The sequence below is a fragment of the Nematocida parisii genome (assembly GCF_000250985.1).
Source record: "Nematocida parisii ERTm1 unplaced genomic scaffold supercont1.1, whole genome shotgun sequence".
In the NCBI taxonomy this organism is placed as follows: domain Eukaryota; kingdom Fungi; phylum Microsporidia; genus Nematocida; species Nematocida parisii.
Window position 1 is genome coordinate 71,194 of NW_013524646.1, and position 25,194 is coordinate 96,387.

At 35.3% G+C, this 25,194-nt stretch overlaps 18 protein-coding genes across 18 annotated transcripts; 9 read left to right on the forward strand and 9 right to left on the reverse strand.

Annotated features, from left to right (window-relative positions):
* Nucleotides 1–111: 111 nt before the first annotated feature.
* Nucleotides 112–483, reverse strand: NEPG_00039 (uncharacterized protein; the record flags this gene model as incomplete). The annotated part of the gene is made up of 1 exon (XM_013202419.1): nt 112–483. One exon carries the CDS (start codon nt 481–483, stop codon nt 112–114), a length of 372 nt encoding a protein of 123 aa, XP_013057873.1.
* A 261-nt stretch (nt 484–744) lies between these two features.
* On the reverse strand, nt 745–3,638 carry NEPG_00040 (uncharacterized protein; the record flags this gene model as incomplete). The annotated part of the gene is made up of 1 exon (XM_013202420.1): nt 745–3,638. One exon carries the CDS (start codon nt 3,636–3,638, stop codon nt 756–758), a length of 2,883 nt encoding a protein of 960 aa, XP_013057874.1. The 3' UTR covers nt 745–755.
* An 872-nt stretch (nt 3,639–4,510) lies between these two features.
* NEPG_00041 (uncharacterized protein) lies at nt 4,511–6,445 on the reverse strand (the record flags this gene model as incomplete). The annotated part of the gene is made up of 1 exon (XM_013202421.1): nt 4,511–6,445. One exon carries the CDS (start codon nt 6,443–6,445, stop codon nt 4,511–4,513), a length of 1,935 nt encoding a protein of 644 aa, XP_013057875.1.
* A 180-nt stretch (nt 6,446–6,625) lies between these two features.
* NEPG_00042 (uncharacterized protein) lies at nt 6,626–9,016 on the reverse strand (the record flags this gene model as incomplete). The annotated part of the gene is made up of 1 exon (XM_013202422.1): nt 6,626–9,016. One exon carries the CDS (start codon nt 9,014–9,016, stop codon nt 6,626–6,628), a length of 2,391 nt encoding a protein of 796 aa, XP_013057876.1.
* Nucleotides 9,017–9,295: 279 nt separating this feature from the next.
* On the reverse strand, nt 9,296–9,962 carry NEPG_00043 (uncharacterized protein; the record flags this gene model as incomplete). The annotated part of the gene is made up of 1 exon (XM_013202423.1): nt 9,296–9,962. The coding sequence occupies one exon, from the start codon at nt 9,960–9,962 to the stop codon at nt 9,348–9,350; it is 615 nt and encodes a 204-aa protein (XP_013057877.1). The 3' UTR covers nt 9,296–9,347.
* Nucleotides 9,963–9,990: 28 nt separating this feature from the next.
* Nucleotides 9,991–11,740, forward strand: NEPG_00044 (FtsJ cell division protein; the record flags this gene model as incomplete). Its single annotated transcript, XM_013202424.1, has 1 exon — nt 9,991–11,740. One exon carries the CDS (start codon nt 9,991–9,993, stop codon nt 11,701–11,703), a length of 1,713 nt encoding a protein of 570 aa, XP_013057878.1. The 3' UTR covers nt 11,704–11,740.
* Nucleotides 11,741–11,936: 196 nt separating this feature from the next.
* NEPG_00045 (ubiquitin) lies at nt 11,937–12,515 on the reverse strand (the record flags this gene model as incomplete). The annotated part of the gene is made up of 1 exon (XM_013202425.1): nt 11,937–12,515. One exon carries the CDS (start codon nt 12,513–12,515, stop codon nt 12,285–12,287), a length of 231 nt encoding a protein of 76 aa, XP_013057879.1. The 3' UTR covers nt 11,937–12,284.
* NEPG_00046 (uncharacterized protein) lies at nt 11,958–12,248 on the forward strand (the record flags this gene model as incomplete). Its single annotated transcript, XM_013202426.1, has 1 exon — nt 11,958–12,248. One exon carries the CDS (start codon nt 11,958–11,960, stop codon nt 12,246–12,248), a length of 291 nt encoding a protein of 96 aa, XP_013057880.1.
* A 341-nt stretch (nt 12,516–12,856) lies between the features above and the next one.
* Nucleotides 12,857–14,173, forward strand: NEPG_00047 (uncharacterized protein; the record flags this gene model as incomplete). The annotated part of the gene is made up of 1 exon (XM_013202427.1): nt 12,857–14,173. One exon carries the CDS (start codon nt 12,857–12,859, stop codon nt 14,171–14,173), a length of 1,317 nt encoding a protein of 438 aa, XP_013057881.1.
* Nucleotides 14,174–14,413: 240 nt separating this feature from the next.
* On the forward strand, nt 14,414–15,892 carry NEPG_00048 (uncharacterized protein). The gene has a single exon (XM_013202428.1). The coding sequence runs from the start codon at nt 14,763–14,765 to the stop codon at nt 15,780–15,782; it is 1,020 nt and encodes a 339-aa protein (XP_013057882.1). The 5' UTR covers nt 14,414–14,762; the 3' UTR covers nt 15,783–15,892.
* A 70-nt stretch (nt 15,893–15,962) lies between these two features.
* On the reverse strand, nt 15,963–17,336 carry NEPG_00049 (asparaginyl-tRNA synthetase; the record flags this gene model as incomplete). The annotated part of the gene is made up of 1 exon (XM_013202429.1): nt 15,963–17,336. The coding sequence occupies one exon, from the start codon at nt 17,334–17,336 to the stop codon at nt 15,963–15,965; it is 1,374 nt and encodes a 457-aa protein (XP_013057883.1).
* A 559-nt stretch (nt 17,337–17,895) lies between these two features.
* NEPG_00050 (uncharacterized protein) lies at nt 17,896–18,133 on the forward strand (the record flags this gene model as incomplete). The annotated part of the gene is made up of 1 exon (XM_013202430.1): nt 17,896–18,133. The coding sequence occupies one exon, from the start codon at nt 17,896–17,898 to the stop codon at nt 18,124–18,126; it is 231 nt and encodes a 76-aa protein (XP_013057884.1). The 3' UTR covers nt 18,127–18,133.
* An 88-nt stretch (nt 18,134–18,221) lies between these two features.
* NEPG_00051 (ribosomal protein L11) lies at nt 18,222–18,768 on the forward strand (the record flags this gene model as incomplete). The annotated part of the gene is made up of 1 exon (XM_013202431.1): nt 18,222–18,768. One exon carries the CDS (start codon nt 18,222–18,224, stop codon nt 18,756–18,758), a length of 537 nt encoding a protein of 178 aa, XP_013057885.1. The 3' UTR covers nt 18,759–18,768.
* A 6-nt stretch (nt 18,769–18,774) lies between these two features.
* On the reverse strand, nt 18,775–19,575 carry NEPG_00052 (uncharacterized protein; the record flags this gene model as incomplete). The annotated part of the gene is made up of 1 exon (XM_013202432.1): nt 18,775–19,575. One exon carries the CDS (start codon nt 19,573–19,575, stop codon nt 18,778–18,780), a length of 798 nt encoding a protein of 265 aa, XP_013057886.1. The 3' UTR covers nt 18,775–18,777.
* Nucleotides 19,445–19,852, forward strand: NEPG_00053 (uncharacterized protein; the record flags this gene model as incomplete). Its single annotated transcript, XM_013202433.1, has 1 exon — nt 19,445–19,852. One exon carries the CDS (start codon nt 19,445–19,447, stop codon nt 19,850–19,852), a length of 408 nt encoding a protein of 135 aa, XP_013057887.1.
* A 66-nt stretch (nt 19,853–19,918) lies between these two features.
* Nucleotides 19,919–20,406, forward strand: NEPG_00054 (uncharacterized protein; the record flags this gene model as incomplete). The annotated part of the gene is made up of 1 exon (XM_013202434.1): nt 19,919–20,406. The coding sequence occupies one exon, from the start codon at nt 19,919–19,921 to the stop codon at nt 20,396–20,398; it is 480 nt and encodes a 159-aa protein (XP_013057888.1). The 3' UTR covers nt 20,399–20,406.
* Nucleotides 20,407–20,698: 292 nt separating this feature from the next.
* NEPG_00055 (uncharacterized protein) lies at nt 20,699–23,548 on the forward strand (the record flags this gene model as incomplete). Its single annotated transcript, XM_013202435.1, has 1 exon — nt 20,699–23,548. The coding sequence occupies one exon, from the start codon at nt 20,699–20,701 to the stop codon at nt 23,546–23,548; it is 2,850 nt and encodes a 949-aa protein (XP_013057889.1).
* A 282-nt stretch (nt 23,549–23,830) lies between these two features.
* Nucleotides 23,831–24,997, reverse strand: NEPG_00056 (uncharacterized protein; the record flags this gene model as incomplete). Its single annotated transcript, XM_013202436.1, has 1 exon — nt 23,831–24,997. The coding sequence occupies one exon, from the start codon at nt 24,995–24,997 to the stop codon at nt 23,867–23,869; it is 1,131 nt and encodes a 376-aa protein (XP_013057890.1). The 3' UTR covers nt 23,831–23,866.
* Between the last annotated feature and the right edge of the window lie 197 nt (nt 24,998–25,194).

Below are 25,194 nucleotides of genomic sequence, written 5' to 3' on the forward strand. Positions count from 1 at the left end.
TACCTGCTTACAGATAAATTATAATTTTATTTTATACCCCTGTGGAATTTAGATACGCATGGATTACCATATAAGAGACAGAATAATTAATAATTATATGATCAGATAGGATTAAGTATTAATTAGTATAAGATATAACCCAAATATAAATAAGATTTGTTTAAACCCGATATAACCCGAAATAAAATAAAATAATATTATATTATAGTAGTATACAGAAATATAAGAAAGTATAAAGAAGCAGAATATATGAGTATAATATAAGGATAATATATGAATAGAATATGAGTACATGATATGAATATAAGGATAATATATAGATATAATATGAGTACAAGGTATAAGGATATGATATGAGTGTAAGGTATAAGAATAATATATAGATATAATATGAGTATAAGGTATAAAGATAATATAAGGATAAAATATGAGTATAAGGGGCAGAGTACATAATAAGGATAATATATAAGTACAGGGCATCATATTATATGAGTATAAGGTATGAATAGAATATATAAGGATAAGAGGCAGAGTACATGGTATAAAGATAATATGAATATAAGGTATAAGGATAATATGAGTACATGGTATAAAGATAATATGAGTATGTGATAAGATGATTCTGGGTTATTGTTATAATTAGTATAAATACGTGATTATATGATTATATATGATAAAGTGCATGCGCTTGGTGTGATGGGGATGTAATGCTGCCTTGAATTTGGAGTGAGAGATTTAAATGTGTGTTTATTTAATTATGCATAGAATTCTTCCATAAATGAAATATTTCTGGTGGCTGCAAAGAGAGAGTGCGCCATCTCTAAAACAATCACGAACGTATCCATTGAATACGGAACATCATCTGCTAGTAAATTGGGTGCTACAATGTTTACAATGCTCTGATAGGACATAAAATTAGTCTCTTCATACTTTGCCACTTGTTCAACAGTATAAACAACATGCTTTAACAGCCAGAGCGTATTTGATCCCATTGTGGCAAGCATCATTAGTCCCATACCATAATCAACCTTTTCCAGTGGAACCTTTCCTGCTCTCTCTGCTATAGCTACATATAAATACTTTGACACTACCCCGCCATTGTAGTTTCTGATATATCTGTTGAATACCATAGAGAGGGCACGTAATTGGTCTGGGTTCTTCTTGATTTCTTCATAATCCACGGGTTCTTCCCTGTCAATCCAGGCTGCATACTTCTCTGTAACATCCACTGTCTCTGGGGTTTTTCTGTATACATAGCCCGGAGTGTACTTTATCAGATCAACTAGGGCTTTGGATACGTTTAAGAACCCATGGGAAACCCGCTGTGAAGAATTCTTTGTGAATATTACCTCTGAATCCATCTCCTCCCTTCTGGAAACCTCCCAGTTGTGTAACTCTTCCTCTACACTGGGAAGAACTTCCTGTTTCTTAAAGAATGACTCAAATGCACTGGATACTTTTTTCATTAGCCGTTTAACCCCTTTTAACTTGGGCTTTTCCCTTGCCTTATGTAACTCCTTCTCTTTCTTCTCCCTCTCCAGTGCAATGAGCTTTTCAATAGTTCTTTCTTTAAGCATGTCCATATACTTTGTGACTATTATGTCATCACGTAGGTGCATAAGTATTTCACTGTCAGGGCGTGCATTCAGAATCTCTGAATACGCATCTCTGAACATACTGCGCCTGCACACTCTAATCTCCTCAACTGCCAGTACATCAGTGAAGTTCCTGTCGTATAGCCTCTTCACTTTGTTGTAAATGCTTGGAGCGCACTTAAAAAGATTCTTTAAGTGGTCAGGAACATTCCGAGAGTAGAAGCACGCATACTTTAACCCACCGAAATACTGCCGTAGTTCATCGATCCGCTTGCCTCTTTTCTCTGACTCTTCCTGCACATCTATTGCCGCTGAGAGTTTCTTTAAGTGCTGATCCTCCTCCCCAACAGAATACACTTTGCACCGCATGTCAGAACACGGCTGCTCTTTTGGTGACTGCCCTACACCACCACTCACAGGAGTGCTAAAAATAGATGAACTTGGACTTGCCTTTTTCACAAGGGGCGCCGATGAAATTGTGCGTATTACAGATGGAATATTCGCAGAAACATCATTGGGTGATGCAGCCTCTTCAACACACGCCTCTGCTGGTGTGCTTGATACTGACTCTGGTAAATCCAGCGTAGAAGCAGTAAAAGACGGCTCAGCTGGCTCAGCTGGCTTTTCTTGTTTTTCTACTGCAGCAGACTCTGAAATATTTGCTGTTTCTAGTCCCTCCATAGCTATATCTGCAATTTCCTCGGGCTGCGCAACAGTCTTGTACACTTTCGAGAAGTACGGGAATTCAGCATGTGCCTTCTTTGAATAGGCACTATTGCTTGGCTTAGACCCAGTCCCCATAAACCTTTCCCATACTCTGGCACACTCCTCAACCAATGCATCAATAACAATCTCCTGCTCTGGAGTGACTTTTTGTGGTAGGACCAACTTGCTCCCCAAAAGAATCTTATTGATCATCATTATCTCACCTCGGATGATTTTAAGTTCTCGCTCCCTGCTGGGAGACTTTCCCATCGCAGCAATAACTTCATCACAAATTTTAATGGACTCCAGAAGAATGGCTTCTGCTCTCTTCTGCTTCTCCTCAGGCAGATTAAATAACTCGTCTGCCTCTGCTGATAAAAGACGTGTATACGGAAGAATGTCTTCTTTAGTTGCACCGCATGTGGTTAAAACATTAATTATTCCTTGTATCAGTGGTGCATACATATACACTTTGGCATCCTTTAGTAGCTCTCTAATGGGATACCCCTTTGTGTCACTGCACGCCAGCTCCACCACATTCTCAAAGTACTTCTTCCTGATTACGCGCAGGCCACCAACTATCCCCCCACCAATCAATAAAGGAGGAGAATAGTCACGGCACGCTCTGTCAACCTGCAAAATAAAAGAAACTTCCTTCATTGAAGAGGGTGTCTCTCCCGCCCTCTCCATAGTACGAGTGTACAGCTCCCTAACCATGGACCACGCACCAGTGTCCTGTCCTGTTAGTATGCTATCTTTGCTCTGATATATGGCAAAGTGGAAGTCTTTCAGAATATCAGAGTATGTCATATCCTGCACAGAAGTATTCGTGTGGCTGGTCCTTCTGAACAGTCGCATGGGCCAGTGCGTAATGACATTGGCTCTCCTTTTAATGGTCGATATGTTGCTGCTGTCCTTGAGAGTGTGCTTTCCCACTCCAAATACATTATTCATAAGATTTTCGAAAAAATCTCGGCTAAAATCCCCCACCAGGGCAGATGCTCTAGACTCAATTACCCTGTAAATCGCCTGAAACTCACCCCTAACAGTATTCTGCTCATCTGCACACAGAATTATAAAGTATGCAAGTATATCCCTCGCCAAATTAGCAAGCACATACACTTTTGTTCTGGGGTGCTCCATGGACCCTTTTAGCCCACAGAATATTGCCCTGTCTAACATATCAGAGAAACTCTGCTGTCTGCTCCTGTGGGTGCATATTAGATGCCTTGCCCCTAATTTAAAGTGTGGAAATAGTTTAGTCACTCTGTTGAAGATTTTAGTTATTTCTTCTGAATGGACTGTTCTTGTAATATAATTGCTCATGAAGTTGCGCATTAATAAGGTATTTATGCATTTGACACTTAAATTAATTTGCCCATTTGGGAATAGACCAGCCTAGACGAACCAGCCAATATTCCCAAATAAAGGCTAATGGCGGGTCTATAGAACAAAGGCCCCACAAGAAAACCTAAATATAATTTATGCAATTTCGGGTAAATTAAAATTTCACTTATAGACAGCCTAATTGTATAGAATTAGTCTACAATACAACAGAATATAAAGTGCCACTAAAACTACCATATAATATACTAAAAATACCAGAAATGCCATGAAATATCTGTCTTAACTACTGTATAAACATAAACAATATGAATTTAAACTAAACAGATTAATAACCATAAATTAATACTGTAATACTGTTATTAATAGAAATTTCTAAGTTAATACAGGATTTCATGCGATTTCATGTACATTCTATATGGTATGTATATTATTTATATGGAATATAACGGCTAATTAATAAATTCGAATATTTGAAAATATTGAATATGTACACGTATTTCTACTTCCATGTACACATTCTATAAGTTGCCGAAATAAAATGTTTATGCAATTTTATTATTATTTCAGTGTAATTAACACGTACACATCGAAATCCACTGAGTATAACTAGTGGCATACACTAAGCTGTTTATTCCCCCTGTCTCTAATGTGTAAACTGGATCTACTCATGTAAACAGTGTCTTTATTTATTCTCCATTGTCCTTATATAGCTTCCCAGTGCTGTGGCAGCAGCTGTCATAACTTAATTAAATCACTGGGGCCTATCAAGAGACATCTACACAAGATCAATGGCACTCAATGGCGATTATGGGATCCATACGCCCATGGAAACCAGCACACTAAATGACCAAAATACATCTAAGTTATTCTATAAACTTTTCAACTACATGGCATATAAAAGGAAAGTGTTTAATCGATGGAGTTGTCTTTTTTATATCGGAATGTATTTTTGGTATATTATAAAGCTGTGAATCTAATGAATCAACAGCAACAATTGGACTACTAAATATTTCCATAGACCCATCTGAGTACAGTCCAATAATCACAGTAAATGTAGTGCGGTCCCTTGTATACTTCAATTTAATTTTGTGTGCAGTGCAGTTTGGTTCATGAGAATCCTTTGCTCCTTCATCAAGAATAAGGTCTAGTGTTAATTGCTTACTTTTTTGAGTGCGATTACTACACCCCCTGGAAAAGAGTTTAAAAATCTTCTGCACAAACATGTGTAATTTTTCATTCTTCTTAAACACTATACTATTAATTTCTCCATTTTCATTTTTATCTCCTAAACCACGGCAGGATTTTTTAAACATATCTATATATATTGCTTCTTCTGATATTCCAGCTAACCGCATGGTTAAATAGAACATATTTAAAAAATTCGTGTCTTTAATCTCTATATTCTTTGGGAGGTCTAGAGTAAATTTACTTATCGCATTAGAAACAATTCTACTCCACTCATGGGGAATATCATAATCCATACTGTTTGGTCTGTCATACTTATTGAAGAATTCTTTTAATTCAGTTGATATGTTTTGAAGATGGTCTAGTTTGTACCGCTTTGCTCCCACATCAAATGCAAAGCAGCGGAATAAGTAGAGTAGCACCCTTTCCATGCCACGATTTCTCTGAGTGGATTTTTCTTCTATAGAAATACTTGAATTAGTACTGTGAAGAGTATTTTTAGGAATCGCCGGCATTATGTAATTCTTCTGTGTATAAAGAGCCGCATCAAGTCTGTTTAGATAGCATAAAAGTATATGCCGCCAATTGAAATTCGCCCTGCAAATAAAATACTTATTGAAAATTACTTGTGCATACCTACCAGTTTCTTTTGAGACGCTGGGACTGGTCCTCCTGTTTACAAGCAGACTATGCAGCATTCTAATAAAATCTTCTAATTTATCTATTGTTGTTAAATACTCATATATATACAGCTGTATAAGATACCGTGGACTAAATATATAATCGGCCATCGAAAACTTAGTTGGGTCTAATGGCTCGCCATATATTCCCCCATTAGTAACTAATGGATTATTCCTATTATTTATAAAAAATTCAATTATTTCCTGTACATCTGAGTAGTATACGTCATCGTCTGAGTCTTCTGTGGACGCATCCAAATTATTAGATCCACAAGTAGATGGCTTGTTCTTTAAAGGGATTTCTAGTGTTATATGGTTCTCCCCCTTTAAAATAATTCTGTTATTTTTAATTTCTATTGGAGACTCTATGCCCTCTGAAAGAATTAGCAGCCAACAAAGGATACTATTATTATACTCACTTGTTGGTTTGTTTTTAAGAAACCCATAGAATGACCTAGGATTCTTATTAAATATATTTGTACTATCACGGTCACTGTACGGAAATATTTTCTTCATTACACTCAGATAGCTTTTCTTATATTTATAAGTAGAATCTTCATTTTTCACAGAAGTGCTTTCATTTAATTCTGGGCTTAATTCTGGAATAGAGCTGGATAGCTTAGGAAATGGTTTTATAATACCCAATAACGTACATTGGTCTAATATGTGCATACCAAGTAAAAAGGATGGTCCAAATAAGTCTATAATTATTGTATTATCTTTCAGTTTAAACTGCTTATAGATGTTCGCTATGTAAATTGCACCAACCTCATTGGATGTCAAGATTGCTTGTACATTCAGTATACACAGTAAGATTAAACCAAAGTAGAGTACTCCGCTGTTCAATATAAATTTTGAAATATTTCTATAATTATTTTGTCTGTTATGTGCTTTTCTTGTAATAATCGTTATTTTCTTTCTAAATTCATACATATTTTTGCTTACAGTATAAAATATATTTATATAAAAATTATTATAATTAAATATTTGAAATATTTCTGATTTATTTTATACGATATAAGTATAGACTAAATATGGATTCTTTAATTAGCAATACTATCACAGTCCGTGTATATCATAGAAGATATGTGTATACAGTTGAAATAACCCGAATTATCCTCTGGATTTAGGCAGGAAGTATTTATATGCAAATACTATGGATATAGAAAAAACAAGTATAGCAAATATCCATGCACGTAGAGTACTCCATACTAAATAAAGCAATGACATGTTCTTAAGTGAAATAGATGATATTTCAAATGGTTCATGTGGTGTAGTCTTACCAAGAATTTGAGCTGTGTGTGCATTAAACTGGCTAAAGTCGGCGTATCTACTGATTAAGTACTCTTTGTACTCTGGATCTAGTTTGTTTCCAGATGAAGTGTTATTGGGTATTATAAGTGCAAGAATTTCTGTTTTTAGCATTTTTAAGTGTGCTTCACTAACAGAATTTGCTGTTTCTGGTCTAACTGTGAATTTGTTTGTGTATAGCAGAATGTGCTCTAAAACATGTGAAAATTGCAATACAGGACTAACTATCTGTATGACAATCTTCATTATGTAAAGGCATGCGTAAGACAATCCCCACATAAATGTACATGTCCAACCAGGGCTATAGTAATTACTTACTGAGGATAGAGTGTCCATTAGACTTGTAGATTTAAATATGAGAAGTGCACAGGAAAAATAATCAAGTTGTAATGTTTCATTTGGTGCTTTAAATAAGTAAATCACCAGCAAAGGAATCACATTTACTACAATTTGGTAGAGTACAGTTATGCATACATACTTTTTAAAAGAAGTCAAAAGAAACTGCAGTATAGTTCCGTGTAGAGCTATTAAACTACAGCACATAAACAAAATAGTAATGGGCAGTGCATGGCCAATTGTTGATGCATTTACTAAATTTGAGTCTATGCACCAATAAACACTAAAATATGCCAATACTGTCAGAATAAAAAAGGGGAGTGCTCTGCACAGAAGAACATCACACATCTGTGCAATTATAAGTTCGGCCACTGTGAATTGATTTGAGCGTACTTGAGATCTTCTGGTTGTATAAAAATGTATATCTGAATAAAATACAGGACAGCCGATGCACTGGATACATCCACCAAAAATAAACAGAAAATAAAACAGATACGTAAGAATAGAAATAAATCCATGATTTGCAGATACTCTGTGCATATCTGTGATTATTTCTATAAATTCTGTATCATCACTATTTTTTTCCAATAGCTTCTGTTTAATTAATCGGAATATATTTGGAAACTGAAGAGATGAACTGCCTGCGGTGTATTTGTATATACTGTCATTCATATTTTCTGTGACTTTACTGTATAACTTAAACAAACACATATACCCCCATACAAAGTACACTGCAAACATCGCAATTACTATTCCTGAGATATACGCATATGCATCCATATTCACAGGTGTAAGAATTATATTCCGTATGACTTCTTTACACCGAGGAAAGGATACTTTCACTTGTGACCAAAGGAATAATGTATTTCTGTGCTTTACTGGTGCTTTGTCTATCTGGTCATTATTAGCTGCCTCATTGTTTCTTATACAGATATTATTAATTACTAGAATATTCTCATTAGAAATAGAATTATGATACTTGTTCTGTAATACCTCTATAAGATATTCTATAGAATACTTTTCCACGGGAAAGCATACTCCCCCTTCAGTGAAATAATTCTGTACTTGTAATGGACTGCCAAAGTATATAATAGATGTTTTGTACATAATAATCACATAATCAAATACATTTAGTACTTCCTGTGATACTCTATCTACTCGCACTATATTACTACAATTTGTCAGTTTAATGGCAGATATAATATTTATATCTGTTTCTAAGTTTATACCTGATAACACACCATCCCATACATTCACTTCATTTAACCCAAGCATTCCATGTATAAACAGAAACTTCTGTTTTTCTTCATCTGTCATTTCATTTAATAAGAGATCTTTTGACTGTATAAGACCTGTCATCGATAAATATTCATTTACGTCATATTCTGTCTTACCATGACACTTTGCAAGGAATAGGAGTGAATTAAATACGGAAATGGCATTAGAAGTATTTCTGGTTATATCTGACAGGATATAATTAACTCTGTGTAACCAGTTCTTACTCCTTCTTATTATAAGCGTATTACTAGTCCTGTCCCTAACATATACATTACTATGCGTTATATCTGAAGGAGTGCACATACCAGCAATACTTTCTAACATATATGACTTCTCATTATTATTTGGTCCTATAACAGCAATAAGCTTATTCTCCGGTATAAACAGTGAAATATTATCTAAGAGAATATTCCCATCTAAAGTAGTCCGTTTATACTCTTTAAACTGAATGAGTATATGAGATAAATTATCTGCATCTTGCATATACAGTGGCCCATTTATAGGACTGTCCCGTACTCCTCCATCTACATTCCTGGCCATATTCGGGTGTTTATGGTTCTTGTTCAGATCTGCACACATTCACTTTAAATTTTTAGATACCGCAGCATATTATTATTTTATTTTAATTAGAAATTATTTAATTTGAATATATCTAAAAGTCAAATGTATATTATTTTTATTCAATAACCCGAAACTCTTTTAAATATTCTTATTAATAAGTACAAGTAGAGAGTACGCCTTACAGTGTAATTATATATTATGCGTATATATCGGGTTATTCGGGTTATAATAAGTATAATGTACTATTACTTATTACTTACCAACTGGAATAACCCGAATTATACTGTAGAAATACTGTGTTTATACTTGTATCTGACCAGTATTACCAAACATAGCACTATTAAAGTGATTATTGTTTACGGGGTGCTCTAGTTATATTAAAATTACCTGGGCATGGTTTTAGTGCTCCTATAGCACAGAGATCCTTTACGATCTCAATCATAACCACTTTATCTGGGGTTTTAAGGTCTACCTTTCTGGGTATTTCAGCTGCAACCATTGTTATGATGTACTCACTGCTTACGTGTGAGCACAGTCTTTTTGACAGACTGATTCTAAATGATTCCTGGAGACCAATTGATGCACACACTTTTTTTGTCTCATGCAGAAGATTATCCATTGTGTAAGTAAATATTGAATTTACAGGTATAATCCTTCTGACGTGCTCTGCCCTGGTTGTAAGACTTATCATCATGTTGTATATCTCTATTTCACTGTATTCTGTGTCATTCCTTATAAACAGTATGTCTGAGTCTCTTTTTCCTCCTAGGAGAGTGAATTCTATCTTTTTCATTTCCTCCTTTTCCTTTTTCAGTTGCTGCTGGATATCTTTCGGATCAGTTTCATCTGCGGTAGGTGAGCACTTGTTTTTAATATGAAACACTGCCATTTTTAAAAAGAGGAGCACTTCCTTAACACCATTATAATATTCTTTATCCACGCAAGTTACAACGAATCCGCCCATAAAAAACAACAAAGTGAAAAATTTAATAATGGCAAAAGTCGGTCCAGCACGAAAGAAAAAAGTAGGAAAAGACCGTTTAGACAAGTACTATTTTCTAGCGAAAGAGCACGGGTACCGGGCAAGGTCTGCCTTTAAGTTAATACAGTTAAACCAGTCATTTAACCTTCTATCCAATATACACTCAGCAGTTGACTTGTGTGCTGCCCCGGGCGGGTGGCTGCAAGTTTTGTCAAAAACTGTTCTTCCTCCAAGCAAGATCGTTGGGGTGGATTTAGACCCAATAAAACCGATTCACGGGGTACACACTATAGTTGGAGACATCACAGATAAAATATGCAAGGCAGAGATACTTGCGGCAGTTGGGGAGACAGAAGTTGACTTGGTCTTGCACGATGGTGCGCCCAATGTGGGTGCCTCTTGGGAGAGGGACTCTTATGTCCAGAACGAGTTGGTATGCCATGCAGCAAAACTGGCGTGTAAGATTCTAAAGAAGAACGGGACATTCGTAACAAAAGTCTTCAGATCCAAGGACTTCAACTCTCTGGTATGGATGTGCAACCAGCTGTTCACAGAGTGTCTTACCACTAAGCCCAGGAGTAGTAGAGATGAGAGTGCAGAAGCATTCTTGGTCTGCAGAGGGTACAAGAAGCCAGACACGCTCGATGAGAAGTTCTTTGACCCACTCTTTATATTTGCAGAAAAAGACGAGGAAGAGGCAAAGGAGAACACACTCTCAAACATTCTCAGAGAGAGAATAGATCTAAGCAAGTGCACCAAAGTAAAGATTGACTGCATGAAGGACATGATCGATGAGGAAACTGCAATTCTTCTTTCAGACTTATTAGTAGTAGATGAAGCAGACAAGAGAAGGCTGGTTAGAACATTAAAGAAAGTTCAGCGGGCGTATATTGGATACCAAGGAAAAAACACTCCAGAGGAAATAGTTGACACAAGAACTCCAATAGAAAGACAGCAGGATGAGTTAAATGAGATACAGCGCGCCATGGAGAGAAGAGAGAAAATCCAGCAGAGAAAGATTCTTGCAAAGAGAACCAAGAGTCTTGGCCTAACTGAAAATGACGTGGAAGAAATAGAGAAAATACACGGAGACTTCTTTGAAGACAACATATTCGACAGGGATGAAGATGAAAGCAACGAGCAGTCTGTTGAGGACATAGAATCTGATGAAGAGATAGAGGATGCAGAGAGTGAGCAGAATGACAGTGATGCAGACTCATGCTCATCTTCATTAGACATAGAAGATAAAGTGTGCGGGTACAGACTAAAGGAAGATGAAGAGGAGTTTGAAAATGACGGAATCGACAGGTACGTATACGATGATGACGAAAACCTCCCACACTTCTTCCGAAATGACGAAGAGAAGTACAACAGAAGGTACGTCTTCAATGAAAAGAGAGATGATCTTGAGAAGAAAGTGACTATTTCAAAGAAGCTTGAAGAGATAAAGGCCCGGCGTATGCGAAGAGTAGAAAGAAAGCTAAGAAAAATAAAGGAAAGACTTGAGCAGGGCGAGGAGGCAGTTGACTTAAGAGCCATCAGAAAAGGTGCCATGAAAAAAGAAGTCAGAGAAAGGCCTAAAATGGTCTTTGCAGGTCCCTCAAGAACCGTTGCAAAGGGAATTAAAGGGAAGTTCAAAATGACAGACAGAAGAATGAAAAAGGATAAGGCTGGATTAAAGAGAGCAGAAGAAAGAAAGGCCAAGGGGAAAAAAAAGCATTAAACCCAAATAAACCAGTAAAAATATTCCATCAATAAAAATATTCACTAAAATTCCTTTAATGCGAGTAAACCAAGAAATAATTAACAGGTTTAAATACAAAATACCATAAAAATAACCGATTTTCCTTTTATGGAATAACTGTTATTTTTACAATATTTCATATTTATTCCGTTAATTATCCCCACCCACCAAAGAATTCTTTAAATTCCGGGTGTATAAAAATCCAAATTTTATGTTTTATTTTTATTCTGTGCATGTCTCGGTTTGTAGAAGAATTAGAATTTATGCAGTGCCTGTGCAATCCGCAATATCTTCAGTATTTATACCAACAAGGGTATTTTAACAAACCCGAATTTAGAGAGTTCCTGTCTTATTTAAGATACTGGAAAAGACCAGAATTTGCAAAATACTTATTCTTTCCACAGTGCTTGAATATTCTTGACTTACTGATTGATTCAAAGGAGTTTGTTGAGTCACTGAAGTATAAGCAAATAGTTGAATTAATGGCATCACAGCAATACTTCCAGTGGAAGAACAGGAGATAACCCGAATTAACCCGAAACACATAAATTTATGTATATTTAGCCACCTCTAAGTGCAAGTACAAGGTGGAGTACGTCATTGTTCTGTATTCCGTATGTTTCTATTGTATTTGCATCTACAAGCTGTTTTCCACCGTAAATAAGTCTTTGCTGTTCTATGGAAATTGCTTCTTTTTCTTGTAGCAATTCCTTTACTTGCTTTACTTTCATTGCTTTATCCACCTCTAATTGTACTTCAGTCCCTTCGAGTGTTTTTATCTTTATGTGCATATGGCTTAAAATAAAAAGAGAAACACAGAAAATAAAGAAGCCAGAAAAAACATAAAAATACAAAGAGACGCACAGAAATTAAACCATTAAATATGTAAATAACCCGATATAACCCTAAATAAATTAGTAGTATAATATAAATTTAGAGTGTATCACATGATATGGTTGTATACGAATATGGGGTATAATAAGGAGATGATTTACGTATAAGGAGATAAATTAAAACCGATGAATTTTCACGTATCACAGGAAATTAACCAATAAGAAGAGTTAATTTAATCCCCTAAAAGGAGATTAGTTCTCCTGAGTGTCTATATAAGCAAATGCGAAAGGTAAAGAATATGGGAAAAACACACAGAAGAGAAAGAGCAACACGTAAAAGTAATAAGCCATCATGGGAGATAAAGAATCCCATGGTACGGCCTGTACAAGCTATAAACGTAGCTGGTTCACCAAGCATGCGAAGTGAAAGAGACAGGACCAGAACAGGAATCAGAATGGGGGCAACACCACAGCAGCAGAGTGAGCACACTGCCGCCAGACCAATTGAAGAAATAACTCTGAATAATGTTCAGTCAGACCAGGAGTTGAAGCTTGCACTGAATGCAATTAATAGGTCAGCCAAGAAAATAGCAGATGCACAGAAAACAAAGAAGTACAGCACATGGACAACTGCAGATGAGGATTATACCCTACCAATAGACCAGAGTAAGCAAACAGCAGTAATTGAAGATGATGATAATGAGAATGAACAAGATGCAGCGGATAAAATAAAGAATCAGTTAGAGTCAACATCTGCCAGTAACTGGAAAGACTTTCCAACAAAAGGAATGCCTGTCCCATCAGAATCCACTGCAGGACCATCCAGTGGAGCTGCAGGGTCATCTAAAGGCATACATAAAGATGTTCAGAGAATGAGTCTGAAAAAAGGAGACTCTTTCAATAGAACACCTTCTAATTCAGCACAAAGTCAGTCTATGCAAAGAAATAGTGCTTTATCAGGATACTCCACTGAGAAGACAAAACAAAGAAATGCAGCTGATTTATTGCCAACACCAGCACACTTAAAGCATGATAAGAAGCAGTACGGTGCATTCACTCCAAAAACAAAAGGGAACAATATAAGAGCCCCCCTTAAGAAATCAGTTGGTATGGCAGATAATTCATTTGATTCTACAACCAAGCCAGGATCAAATAAGTTACAGCCAGCATATAAAAGCAAGGAAGTAGTTGGGTACAGCAAAGTTAATCCAAAGACGAATTCTCGTGCTACTTACTTTACCATAGCAAATAGCGGCATAAGCAAAGACCAGCCAGACAAGTGCACAGGTGCAGTAAAAAAGTGTCCAAAAGCACTGGAAGCAACTCCAGCAAGTAAGGCAAAATTCGCAGCTGCAAATTTAGCAAGAATTGCAACACTTGCACCAAAATCCCTAGAATTAACAGAATCTGCAACAGGTGCATTACGTGTGCAGAGAAGAAGGCATACTGATGTGGTAAACAACGTGTTTAAATCCAAGAATTCTTCAAAGAATGATCCATTCTTAAAAAGAGTCCATCACAAAGTAAACAACAGAACAGCAATGAACGAGTACGCTAAAGAACCCAAATATTCTTCAACGTATAAGCAGCCTTCAATTGAGGATTATGATGAGTAATAAATTATTTCTCTACTAATAGTAAGTTTTAAATTTCAGGTTATTTCGGGTTATATTCGGTACAAGTATACGTGCCTGAATAAAATACTCATCCAATAGTGTATAAGTAATAATCTATTGAACAGAATCCCTGCAGTATAATTGGTTACCTATAAAACACAAATAACAAGCCAATTATTCCCTGTTGTATTAAAGTATAAATAGGAATGTGGAAATATTCTAAAATGTACAAATATTCTGTTAAGGATCCCAGACAGGCAAAGGCAAATTCTATAACAGAAGATATTAATACAAAATTAAAAATAAAAAAAATAAAAAAAGTGTAAGTGGAATATTAAAAGAAAGTACGCATTTACACAGAAATCCACAGGATAGCAATAAATCCAGAAAATACCACAGGGACGGAGTTACAGAGAGAACAGAAGATGACCACAGGAGTAATAAAAAGGAGATTAAAGATTTAATTAATCAAATACGGAGTGAAGTGGACTTTACACAGAATCCGTACGATGTAATAGAAGCAGTTGAAGATCTCATATGGTTAGAGGAGAGTATAAGGGACTCATCCAGTGCAAATAAAGTCAGGTATATGGCAATGGGTATAAATACTATAATAAACCCAGACTTATCAGTACTTAAAAGGAAAATGAAAGAGTACCAGGAGGTTCTAGAAGTGAATGAGGCTAAGAATAAAGTAGAGAAGTGGTCAGATGTAAAGGAGCACTTATTAGATATAATATGCGAGTATAGCAATGAGAAAGTGTTTAAAGTACCTTTACTTAAGAATTGCTATAATAACTGGAGAGTGTGGGTGGAGAGGGTCCTTGCCAATATTTGGTGTGGCAATTACAGCGTAAAGGAGCTAAAAGAGGAAATATCTCGTGGTAAGGGTTACCCAGCCGAGTGGTCAGGGATAGATTTCGCACAGACACCAAGGCAGATTAAAGATAAATTAATTAAGTACAGCGAGTGTACAGAAGGGAGTGATAAGAAATCTATAAAAATAACGGCAGAGTCAATTATAAATTTAAGTACAAAAACCAATCATAAAAAACCTGAAAAAAGGACCCGTAAGATAAATACGGTCATGCAGGATATTTCTAATTATAAGAATGAACAGGGAGAAGAAAGTTCATTAAATATTCAGTGTACAGAGCACGTGCTTAAAAGGGACTTATACAATACAGGAGAAATAAACCAAAATAACAGGATAGAAGAAGAAATAGAGAAAACAAGCAGACCAGACAAAGTAGACAGAATCAGTAAGATATATAAGGCAGACAAGGTGTATAAGGTAGACAGAGAAGACAGGGAAGACAAGATAGACAAGGTATATAAAGCAGACAGGGAAGACAAGGTGTATAAGGCAGATAGGCCGGACAGACCGGATAAGGCAGACAGAGAAGACAGGGAAGACAAATTGTATAAGGCAGACAAGGCAGATAGAGCGGACAGACCGGATAAGGCAGACAGGCCGGACAGACCAGACAGACCGGATAAGGCAGACAGGCCGGACAGACCAGATAAGGCTGATAAGACGCCTTCTTTTTATTTTGAGGGTGGTGGTAAAAGAGCTCTTCTTCAGGTGAGAGAGATAAGTCCGTTATAATTTAAATATAAAGATATAATAACCCGAATTAACCCTAAAATATTTCAGTATAATTATGGTAATAATGTATAACACGTTATACAGCCAATAATAAAATAATAAAAATCTACACTAATGAATTTTTTATATTATTCACTATTACAGTAATAAAAATAACCGATTTTTAATTAAAATAAAAATTTAAGGCCTGCACCGACCATTAAACCTAGGGTACAAACAAGCATACCGTACTTTAGAAACAATCTCAGGCATAAACCCCATAAGGATCCTTTCAAACCCCAGTCCATACCCACCGTGCGGGAATGGGCCGTATAAGGCCTGGTCAGTATAAAATTTATATGGCTCAGGAGATATCCCCTCCCGCTTAAACCCAGCTAATAAATCGTCATAATCAAACAGTCTCATTGACCCACCAACTACCTCACCCACACCAGGGTATAATAAGTCACAGCTGTTAGTCAGGCCACCCTCAACCCGCTCCATATAAAAACTCTTCATCTCCACAGGGAACTTAGTCAGGAACACAGGAGACCCAGACCCAACCACATCGCATAAGTACCTCTCAGGGGCATCTGGTATATCATCCGTATACGTATACGCCTGACCATCCTCCCTCTTAATATTATGCTTACGTAATATATCTATGGCCTCACTGTGCTGGACCCTTTTAAAGGGCTTGCTGGGGACAGGCACTGCACTAACCTTAACCCCAAAATGCGCCAGGATCGGGATGCACCGCGTATTAAACCCTTCCGTTAAGAATATGACTAAGTCTTCAATCTCTGATAATAAATCATTAAACTCAATCCATGCTAATTCTGCTTCTACATGCGTATACTCACTTAAATGCCTTCTCGTATTGCTCTTCTCGGCCCTGTATGAAGATGCAATACAGTACGCCCGGCCAAATACGGGCACAGCGGTCTCTAAATATAACTGGGATGACTGTGTTAAGAATGCATCCTCACCAAAGTAGTCTAATTTAAATAAAGTACTCCCTCCTTCAACTTGTGTCTGTACGAGTGTGGGTGGGGTTATCTCAGTGTACTCATTTTTATCATAAAATGTACGGGTTATCTTCAATAATTCAGCACGCACTTTTAATACGGCCGCTTTCTCAGAGTCACGTATTAAAATATGCTGGTGGTCTAATAAGAATGATTCACTTGTCTGGTCCTTATCTACCTCTAAGTGTGGGGCCACTTTACCATTAAATACTTCACAGGAGGTGACGTGCACTTCGCATGGGAAGGTATCCTTTGTATAATTATTCTTTACTTGTCCTGTTATGATGACTGTTGTATGTTTAGTCAGGTGGATCTTTTTATCGTTATTTGTGTATATACACTTGGCTGTGTACCCTGCTGAGTATACTGTAAAAAAGGCTTTTTTGCCTACTTGATGGAAATTACGTACCCATCCATGGAATTTAACTGTTTTTCCTATTAAATCACTGGTTATATCTTTTATTTCATAGTCTATTTTTTGATTTATGTCCATTTCTTGCACTTTCTTGATTGGAGGTTCACTTACCTTGTCTTCACTGCTTGCCATTTAAAAAATTTAATTATTTCTAATATATTTATATTAGACATTATAATAATATAATTAAATAATGTACACTTATTATGCTATGTGTAATATATAGTAGATACTTATTATACTATGTGTAGTAAATAATGTACTTGCTATATACTTATTATGCTATGTGTAATAAGTTATAATAAGTTATACTAATAGCTGTTTATTCCTTAAAGACTTAGGCATATGAAAACCTGTTCTTTATTAAAGCCCCAAAACTCTTAAATAGTTTTAACTCCAACTACGTATGATAGCAACATGCCCATTGCCACCAATGATGGATACTCATATATTAATAGCATACTTAGCCATTAATATTATGGACCTAACTATCCAAAACCAATAATGCTATGTATAATAAATAATGAATACTTATTATACTATGTGTAATAAATAATGTACACTTATGATGCTATGCGTAGTAAATAATGTACTTGTTATATTATATACTTATTATGCTATGAGTAACAAATACTTATTTTTATGCTATGTATAATAAATTATAAATATTTAAATATTTAAATTTCTGAGAATGTCAATTGCTATTAAAATACCAAAGACTCTTAAAAAAGGAAATATAACCATTATAAAGTATAAAGATGGAAGGATCCTTCTTAAATCAGATACTGCATCATATAAAGTAATGGAATTCCCTTTGGAATTTCCTAAATATGTAATAAATAAAGATGGTAAAACACTCTCAAAAATCCGTAACAGAGGAATAATAAAACGGTCTATAAATGAGAAATCCTTTGGTCATTAAAAGTACCCTACAATATGTTTAATTCTCTTGAATTTTGAAGATTTCTTATACCATAAAAGTATTTAATTTTATTTTTTCATAACGCCCCAGTCGGAATGGAGAGAAAAGAGAATCCCATGAAACAAATAAAGCTAGAGAAGATTTGCTTGAACATTTGTACCGGAAAGAATGATGATTCATTAAACAAGGCAGCAAAAGTGCTTGAACAATTATCTGGCCAGTCACCAGTCTTTAGTAAAGCAAAGATTACTCTCCGTGCATTCGGAATTAGAAGAAATGAAAAGATTGCTACAAATGTGGTTATCAGAGGAGAGAAAGCAATGGAAGTACTTACAGCAGGATTACGTGTAAAGGAGTATGAACTACCATACACATGCTTTTCCAGCACAGGAACATTCGGGTTTGGTATACAGGAGCACATTGACCTTGGTATAAAATATGATACTAACATAGGTATCTTTGGAATGGACTTTAGTGTAGTACTGGCTAAGCCTGGAAAGAGAGTCAGTCAAAGAAGAAAGTGCAAGGCAAAGGTAGGAAAGAATCAGAGAGTATCCAGAGATGAGGCCATTAACTGGTTTAGAACTGTCTTTGATGGGACTGTTTTAGTAGAGAAGACTGCTGATAACTAAAAAATAAATCGTTACATCTTTATTCTTGCGTGTAGAATTCAACTGGATCTTTATCTTCTTGTGAGATGTAAATGTCTGCAGAGGGTAGAAGTTCTTTTATGTGGGCGTATAAAGTTGGAAGAAATCCTCTTTCACTCCTGGAGTGCTCTAAAATAATCACAGACGCGTTCATTCTCTGAAAGTAGAGTAAGTCGTGGTGGGAGGATTCTCCTGTGATTATTAATGATGGAGAATTAGAGGTACTCCTTATACTCTGCTCAGATGTAATGTACTTCTTTAGTATGCGGCTGGATGCACCTGCTCCTATTGAAACACTCACGGGAACTGTTGATAGTGTATGTGTGTCCCCTAGGACGTACCTTACAGTGCGTATGCCTAATGATGTAGTGAGTGATTTAAGTATGTCATTAATTGGTACTTTATTCTTGTACGTTTGTACATACCCGAATGTATTTATGTGCTCTGTTTCTGGGATGAGTGTACTTAGCCAGTGATTTATCCCATTTAATCCTCCATCTAGTGCTGTATGCGGTGAGTATATGGATATTCTTTTGTTTATACATGTGTACAGTATGGGACTCTCTTGATTTATCTGCTTAAGTGGAGTGAATATTGGTGGATGGTACGCTAAAATTGTTTGCACCCCCTTTTCAATTGCTTCTTCTAGAACACTTTTTGTTAAATCTATGCAGAGTAAAGCATTTTCTTTTGTATTATCAAATTCTAGAAGAATCCCTGTGTTGTCCCAGGAACTGTCTGCTCTTTCCTTTGGGAATTCTGATTCTATCGCTTGTGCAAGCTTTTGTATAAATGCCATGTGCACCTGCAAACAGAAAAATTATTTATTCATGCAAGAAGAGCAGGAGATGGGAAATACGGAATTGGGAGTGTCTGAGGGAGTGGACAGAATTCTTTCTTCTGGAAGTATGTGTGCGTATAAAAAAGGAGTTATTTTGGGGTATTTTGACTCTTTAAGCATTAATATGAGCAACCTCACTGGGAAAACAGTCAAACTTTCTCTTTCAGAGATGGAGAGGGTGGACAGAAGTATTTTTCAAGAGATTTTCAAGAGGAAGAATCTTCTTGAGTGGTGAAGGACAGAAATTCATTTTTAGAATTTTGGGTTATAACGAAATAACCGCAAATTTTTTTATCCCACCATGAGCAGAACAATTGACGAGAAACAGCGCCAGAAGAAGGAGAAATCCAGAAAAGAGGAAAAATCCAGGAAGGAAGAAAGACCAGCAGAGACAAAGGATAAGAAATCAGAAAAAACACATCCTAAAGCAAAACCACTGTGCCCATCTAATGTAACCAAGAAGGTGTACGACCTGGTAAGTCTAGCAAAGAAGAATCACACACTGAAAGTAGGAGTTAATGAAACTATTAAGAAACTCAACAAAGGAGATGCAGAATTAGTATTTTTAGGAGGAAATGCACTTCCCTTTGCTATTGTAGAGCCACTGATTGTTCTGTGTGAGAATAAGAACAGAACCTTCTTCTTTGTACCCAGCGTATCTGCACTTGGAAAGGCATGCGGTCTCTCCAGGCCAGTAGCTGCATGCACTGTAGTTTACTCAGAAGATTCTACCATTAGAAAATTAGTCAGTGAAATAAGAGAGCAAATGATAAATCTTTAATAAAACAGCCACTGTCCTTGATCTGTTATGATTTTTGATGCACTCTGTGATACTCCACGGGATTTTAATACTTTCCAATTATAATTACAGTATATTCTGATTACTTTACAGATATTTTATACTTAAATCGTTCATTTCTCAGTTACTCTATGAATTACTCAAGATATACTGTATTTACTACTGATTACTTATATTGTATGGCTGTTAAGGGTTATGTCGGGTTATTAATTATTACTTTTCTATTTATACTATAATAAGATTTTTGGGTTATTTATAAAACTCTTTTACAAAATAAAATTAATGAAAATTCTTATGAATAAGACAGAATTACACCAAAATTACTCAATTTCACATAAAAAACAAGAATTATATAGAACAATTAGAGCTATTTTCCGTATACTCCTTATATTCTTATTATGTGGCGTATTTTATGTTAATTGCACCAAGAATATAGAAGAAATTTATAATACAAATCTTCAAGACTCCAGTAATAAAAGAGCATTTGTAAACCCATACGGTTCATTGGGTATGCTAGCTGGATTTATAGATGAATTCTGTGGGTTTATGTATAATAAACGACTGTTTTCAGCCGAATTAGATATGAATTATATTAACTGGGAAAGTAGTAAAGAAGGAATATTCTTTAATGGCAATAATATAGCAAAAGAAAGAGTGCACAGAATTTTCTCAAATGATATGAAAATGTCTTACTATTCATATTTATACCATACAGTACTTATAAATATGTTTTATATTGCTAATGACACAGTAAGTATCAGACTAAATAATTCAAATTCAGATCCGGAATTATTCCGATTTCTTAATGCTCCCAGTGTGAAACCGCATTCGCATAAGATTATTGCTGCATTATTATTACTATCAGAAGGTGTACATGTGAATATAAAAACAGAAACAATTGAAAATCAGAGATTCTTGATTATTTCAGATATAAATATATCTGATCAAGTAATTAGTATAAATATATCTGAGGTAATCAAAGATTCTAATGATTTACAGGATATAAATGAAGTACTACAGTCAGAGTATAAGAATAAAATAGAAATTATTATTAATTTCTTCTTATACGTATGTAATAACCCGAATATTCAAGAATTATATGATATTACAGAGACTCCCACAATTGGCTCATTTAATGAAGGCAAATTCATGGACAGTTCTAGATGGCTTATTCAGATTTATATTTATAAGTACATGAACAGCCAACAAGAAATGATTCAGTTTATAAAAATAGTATACAGTACACTACAAAAAATAATAAAAACGTCTACTAAAAAGAAACTTTCAAGTGAAAGAATAAATTCAGCTAAAACCCTGCGTAGAAAATGCTTTATACTCACAAAAAGAAGAACTCCTAAAATGTGCCAAGAACTAATCCATATAAATAAGATAAATTCTCACATAAACAATACTGATAAAATGAAATTAATACCATTTTCAGAATTTGAAGATGTCTCTAAAAAGAGAAGAATACTTCATTTCTACAGTAATAGAAGTAATATAGTAGAACTTGCAAAACCAAAAGATCACAGTGCTGCTGAAAATACTCTTTTGGGAATAATCTGCTGCTTTCTATTTGATGTTAGAACACAGGAGTACAATTTAGACCACCTTCCATATATTAAAAGTGATTTAAAAAGGCTTTTTTGTATGCCAGACTCTTCCATTATTAATATACTTAATAATAGAATGTACGGAAATTCTTCACTTTCTTATAATTCTAAAAATAAAAAAATCATCCCGGGTAAGAAAATAAGTAAAGAAGCGTACACAGCATGGACTGAGATAATCCAAAAATTAAATAACAAAGATATCTCATATTGTGATAGTACAAAACGCAGTATATATCCAGGGCTAATTAACCTTCTTTATATAATATCAGAACTTACAGGTACGTATGAATCAGAAAAGCATCACATTAAGAGTCTACGCGATTCTTTGGCCTGCATATGTAGGGGGTATGATATGCATGAGGATAGTAATGACAGTTCAGAAGCAGATTCTGATTATTTACAAGAGCTTCATAATTTTGCGACTAAAAATATCACAGAGTACATTACAAAATTCTTTACATCTCTTTCTAGGAATTGTCTTCCGAAATCAAAACCATCGGATTTTAATCCGTGTGCTATGAAAATACAATTTTTACCATCAAAAGCCATCTGGAAAGGCGGTAAAATAGATATATTCGGTAAATTGTTCATAAATTATGATTATAATGGATGCACTGATGGGATTTTCATATATTTTAATCCTTTTGATAGTAAAGTGTCTTTAGATAATCAATATACTGGATTATTACCAGATACTTTAAACATATTTAAATCCATAAATAATCAAATTAAATCCAGAGATATTCATAATTTAACTGGGCATATGGTTAATCATTATATATCACAAAGGATTAAGCACTTTACACTGCCTAGAGAAGGATTAATTATCGACTTGCCATGTATCGTTTACACCATAGACCAGTTTGACTCTATTAATATTATACATATGCAAGGCAAGCTCAGCACATATAGACTTAAATCTGATTTGATCATTTGCCTTAATATACTATTACTTAAAGATACGTCAAATATAAAAATGCCCGTTATTTCAGCTATTAAAAATATTCTTAGCAATTACTTTGTCAACAATAAAGACAAATCCGTATCCCTGCCAGGGCCATTAAATACGAATATGTATAATATATCTGATTATAGTTCAAATACACCACATGTTTTTGATCTTTCTGATATAACCCGAATGATTAAGTACTTAATATTGCTAAAATCACCAAAATATATCATATACTGGATAACATTATACTTGAATAATGATAGATTTTTCTATTCTTACTTTAAACAAGAATTCTTATTTTCTATATCACACTATGAAATAATTTCATTATTTGATTGTTTAACAGAAGATGGTACTAATTTGCACAATGTTAATAGGATATGTGATATACTCCCATTACATGTAGAATCAGACGAATATATCAACAGGTTTTTTAATGAGGCAGTTTATTCTTTTTTGAATTTTTATTTTATTAGTATATCTTTGTATAGACAATATGATAATATTATAAAGGAGATATTTAATACTTTCTCTATATTTTCATCGTATAAATTACTGTTATTTTAATATAAAATAATTGTTATACAATATTATAATTAAATCCTATTATATTCCATTCTCATATTCAATTATATCTCGTTATATCCTATTTTATCCTATTATATTATCCCTCCTCACCTCCCCTTTCTCCTATTTTACTTATAATTTTACTGCTGCCCTATTTTTATTAATGGATTATTCTTATTAAGTAGAACTTACTTATGTATTGATTAATAAATAAAATTAATAACACGCTATGTAATAAAAGTACTTTAGATTTATTTAACTGTAAACAAAGAACCAACTAGCTATTCTTATTTATGTAATGACAATCAGCTATTCGGGTTATAATTGCTGTGCTGCTCTTATAATATATTTCTTATCTTGTTCCACTATTAATTTATCATGCTCTGAAGTGTTCATCCGCCCAATCCTGCTGTTTAGCCTGTTCTGTGCGTTTAACAGATTGTTTAGGTATATCTGTGCATTCTCTGTCTCAGTGGGTATTCTGGTGACAGATGCAGGTAGTGCAGCAACAGAAACAGGTACAGCAGAGATAGTGGGTGATGAAGTAACAGTAACCGGGGTTGCAGCTATTTTCTTGGGTGGCTCATATAAAATATCATCTGTATACCGGGATAAAGAAAACGCGGATGGTAATAAAGGCTCTGCAGGAGTGCCATCAGCACAGAGACAAGGTAACTTCCTCTTCTTAGCCTTAACTGGTATGTGAACTGTTTTACAGCACTTAACCGATACAAACCGTTTTTTTGGTTTTGAATAACATACACTTGTTGGGGTTGATGTTACAACGGTCTTATCATTACAATCATCGCCTAAGCTGTCCACTGAAGGTATAGTGCTTACTGTGGTAGGCTGCACTGCAGGAACAGCTTGTACAGGTGTGGCTTCAACAACAGGCGCGGCATGTACAACTTGTGCTTCAACAACTGGAGTGGCATGTACAACTTGTGCTTCAACAACAGGAGCGGCTTGTACGGCTTGTACAGGAGTGGCTTCAACAACTGGAGTGGCATGTACAACCTGTGCTTCAACAACAGGAGCGGCTTGTACAGTATGAACAGGAGTGGCTTCAACAACTGGTGTGGCATGTACAACTTGTGCAACTGCTGGAGCAACTGTTGGTGTGGTTGTTTTATTCGATATTATCTGACAACTTAGGCCGCCCTGCTCTACCCCACACTCTGGGGCTAGTTTTAATGAATGCCCAGCTAGACTCGTATTTAATACTTCTGGATTCCCCACCTGGCCCATAGAGAAACCGCCCATAGAAGCGCCCGTAGAGGAATACACACCAAATGGTGGAGCAATTTCATCAGAACCTACCCTTCTAATCATTCCATGTAGCTCGTCAAAGCAATACTTCCTATCATCTGAGCATAGGGATAAGTCTATGCCTTCACTCGTTAAGGCAGCAATTACCCCAAGTGACCCTAGCATTATAATCGTCTTCATGTTTATTATAGAGGCTGCCAACTTTATAGACTGTTTCAAAATGAAACCATCTGAATAATACACAGAAATTAGACAGGGCTATGAAACAAACGAATCATCACGCACTCTGCTAATACAGCACCATACGCGCATAGCCCGATATAACCCTAAATATAGAATACTGTACAGCTCGCATAAAAATATCTTATACTGCACTT

Bases quoted from the DNA above. Each gene is read 5' to 3' on its own strand.
- NEPG_00048 (XM_013202428.1), top strand. From the start codon at position 14,763: ATGGCAATGGGTATAAATACTATAATAAACCCAGACTTATCAGTACTT.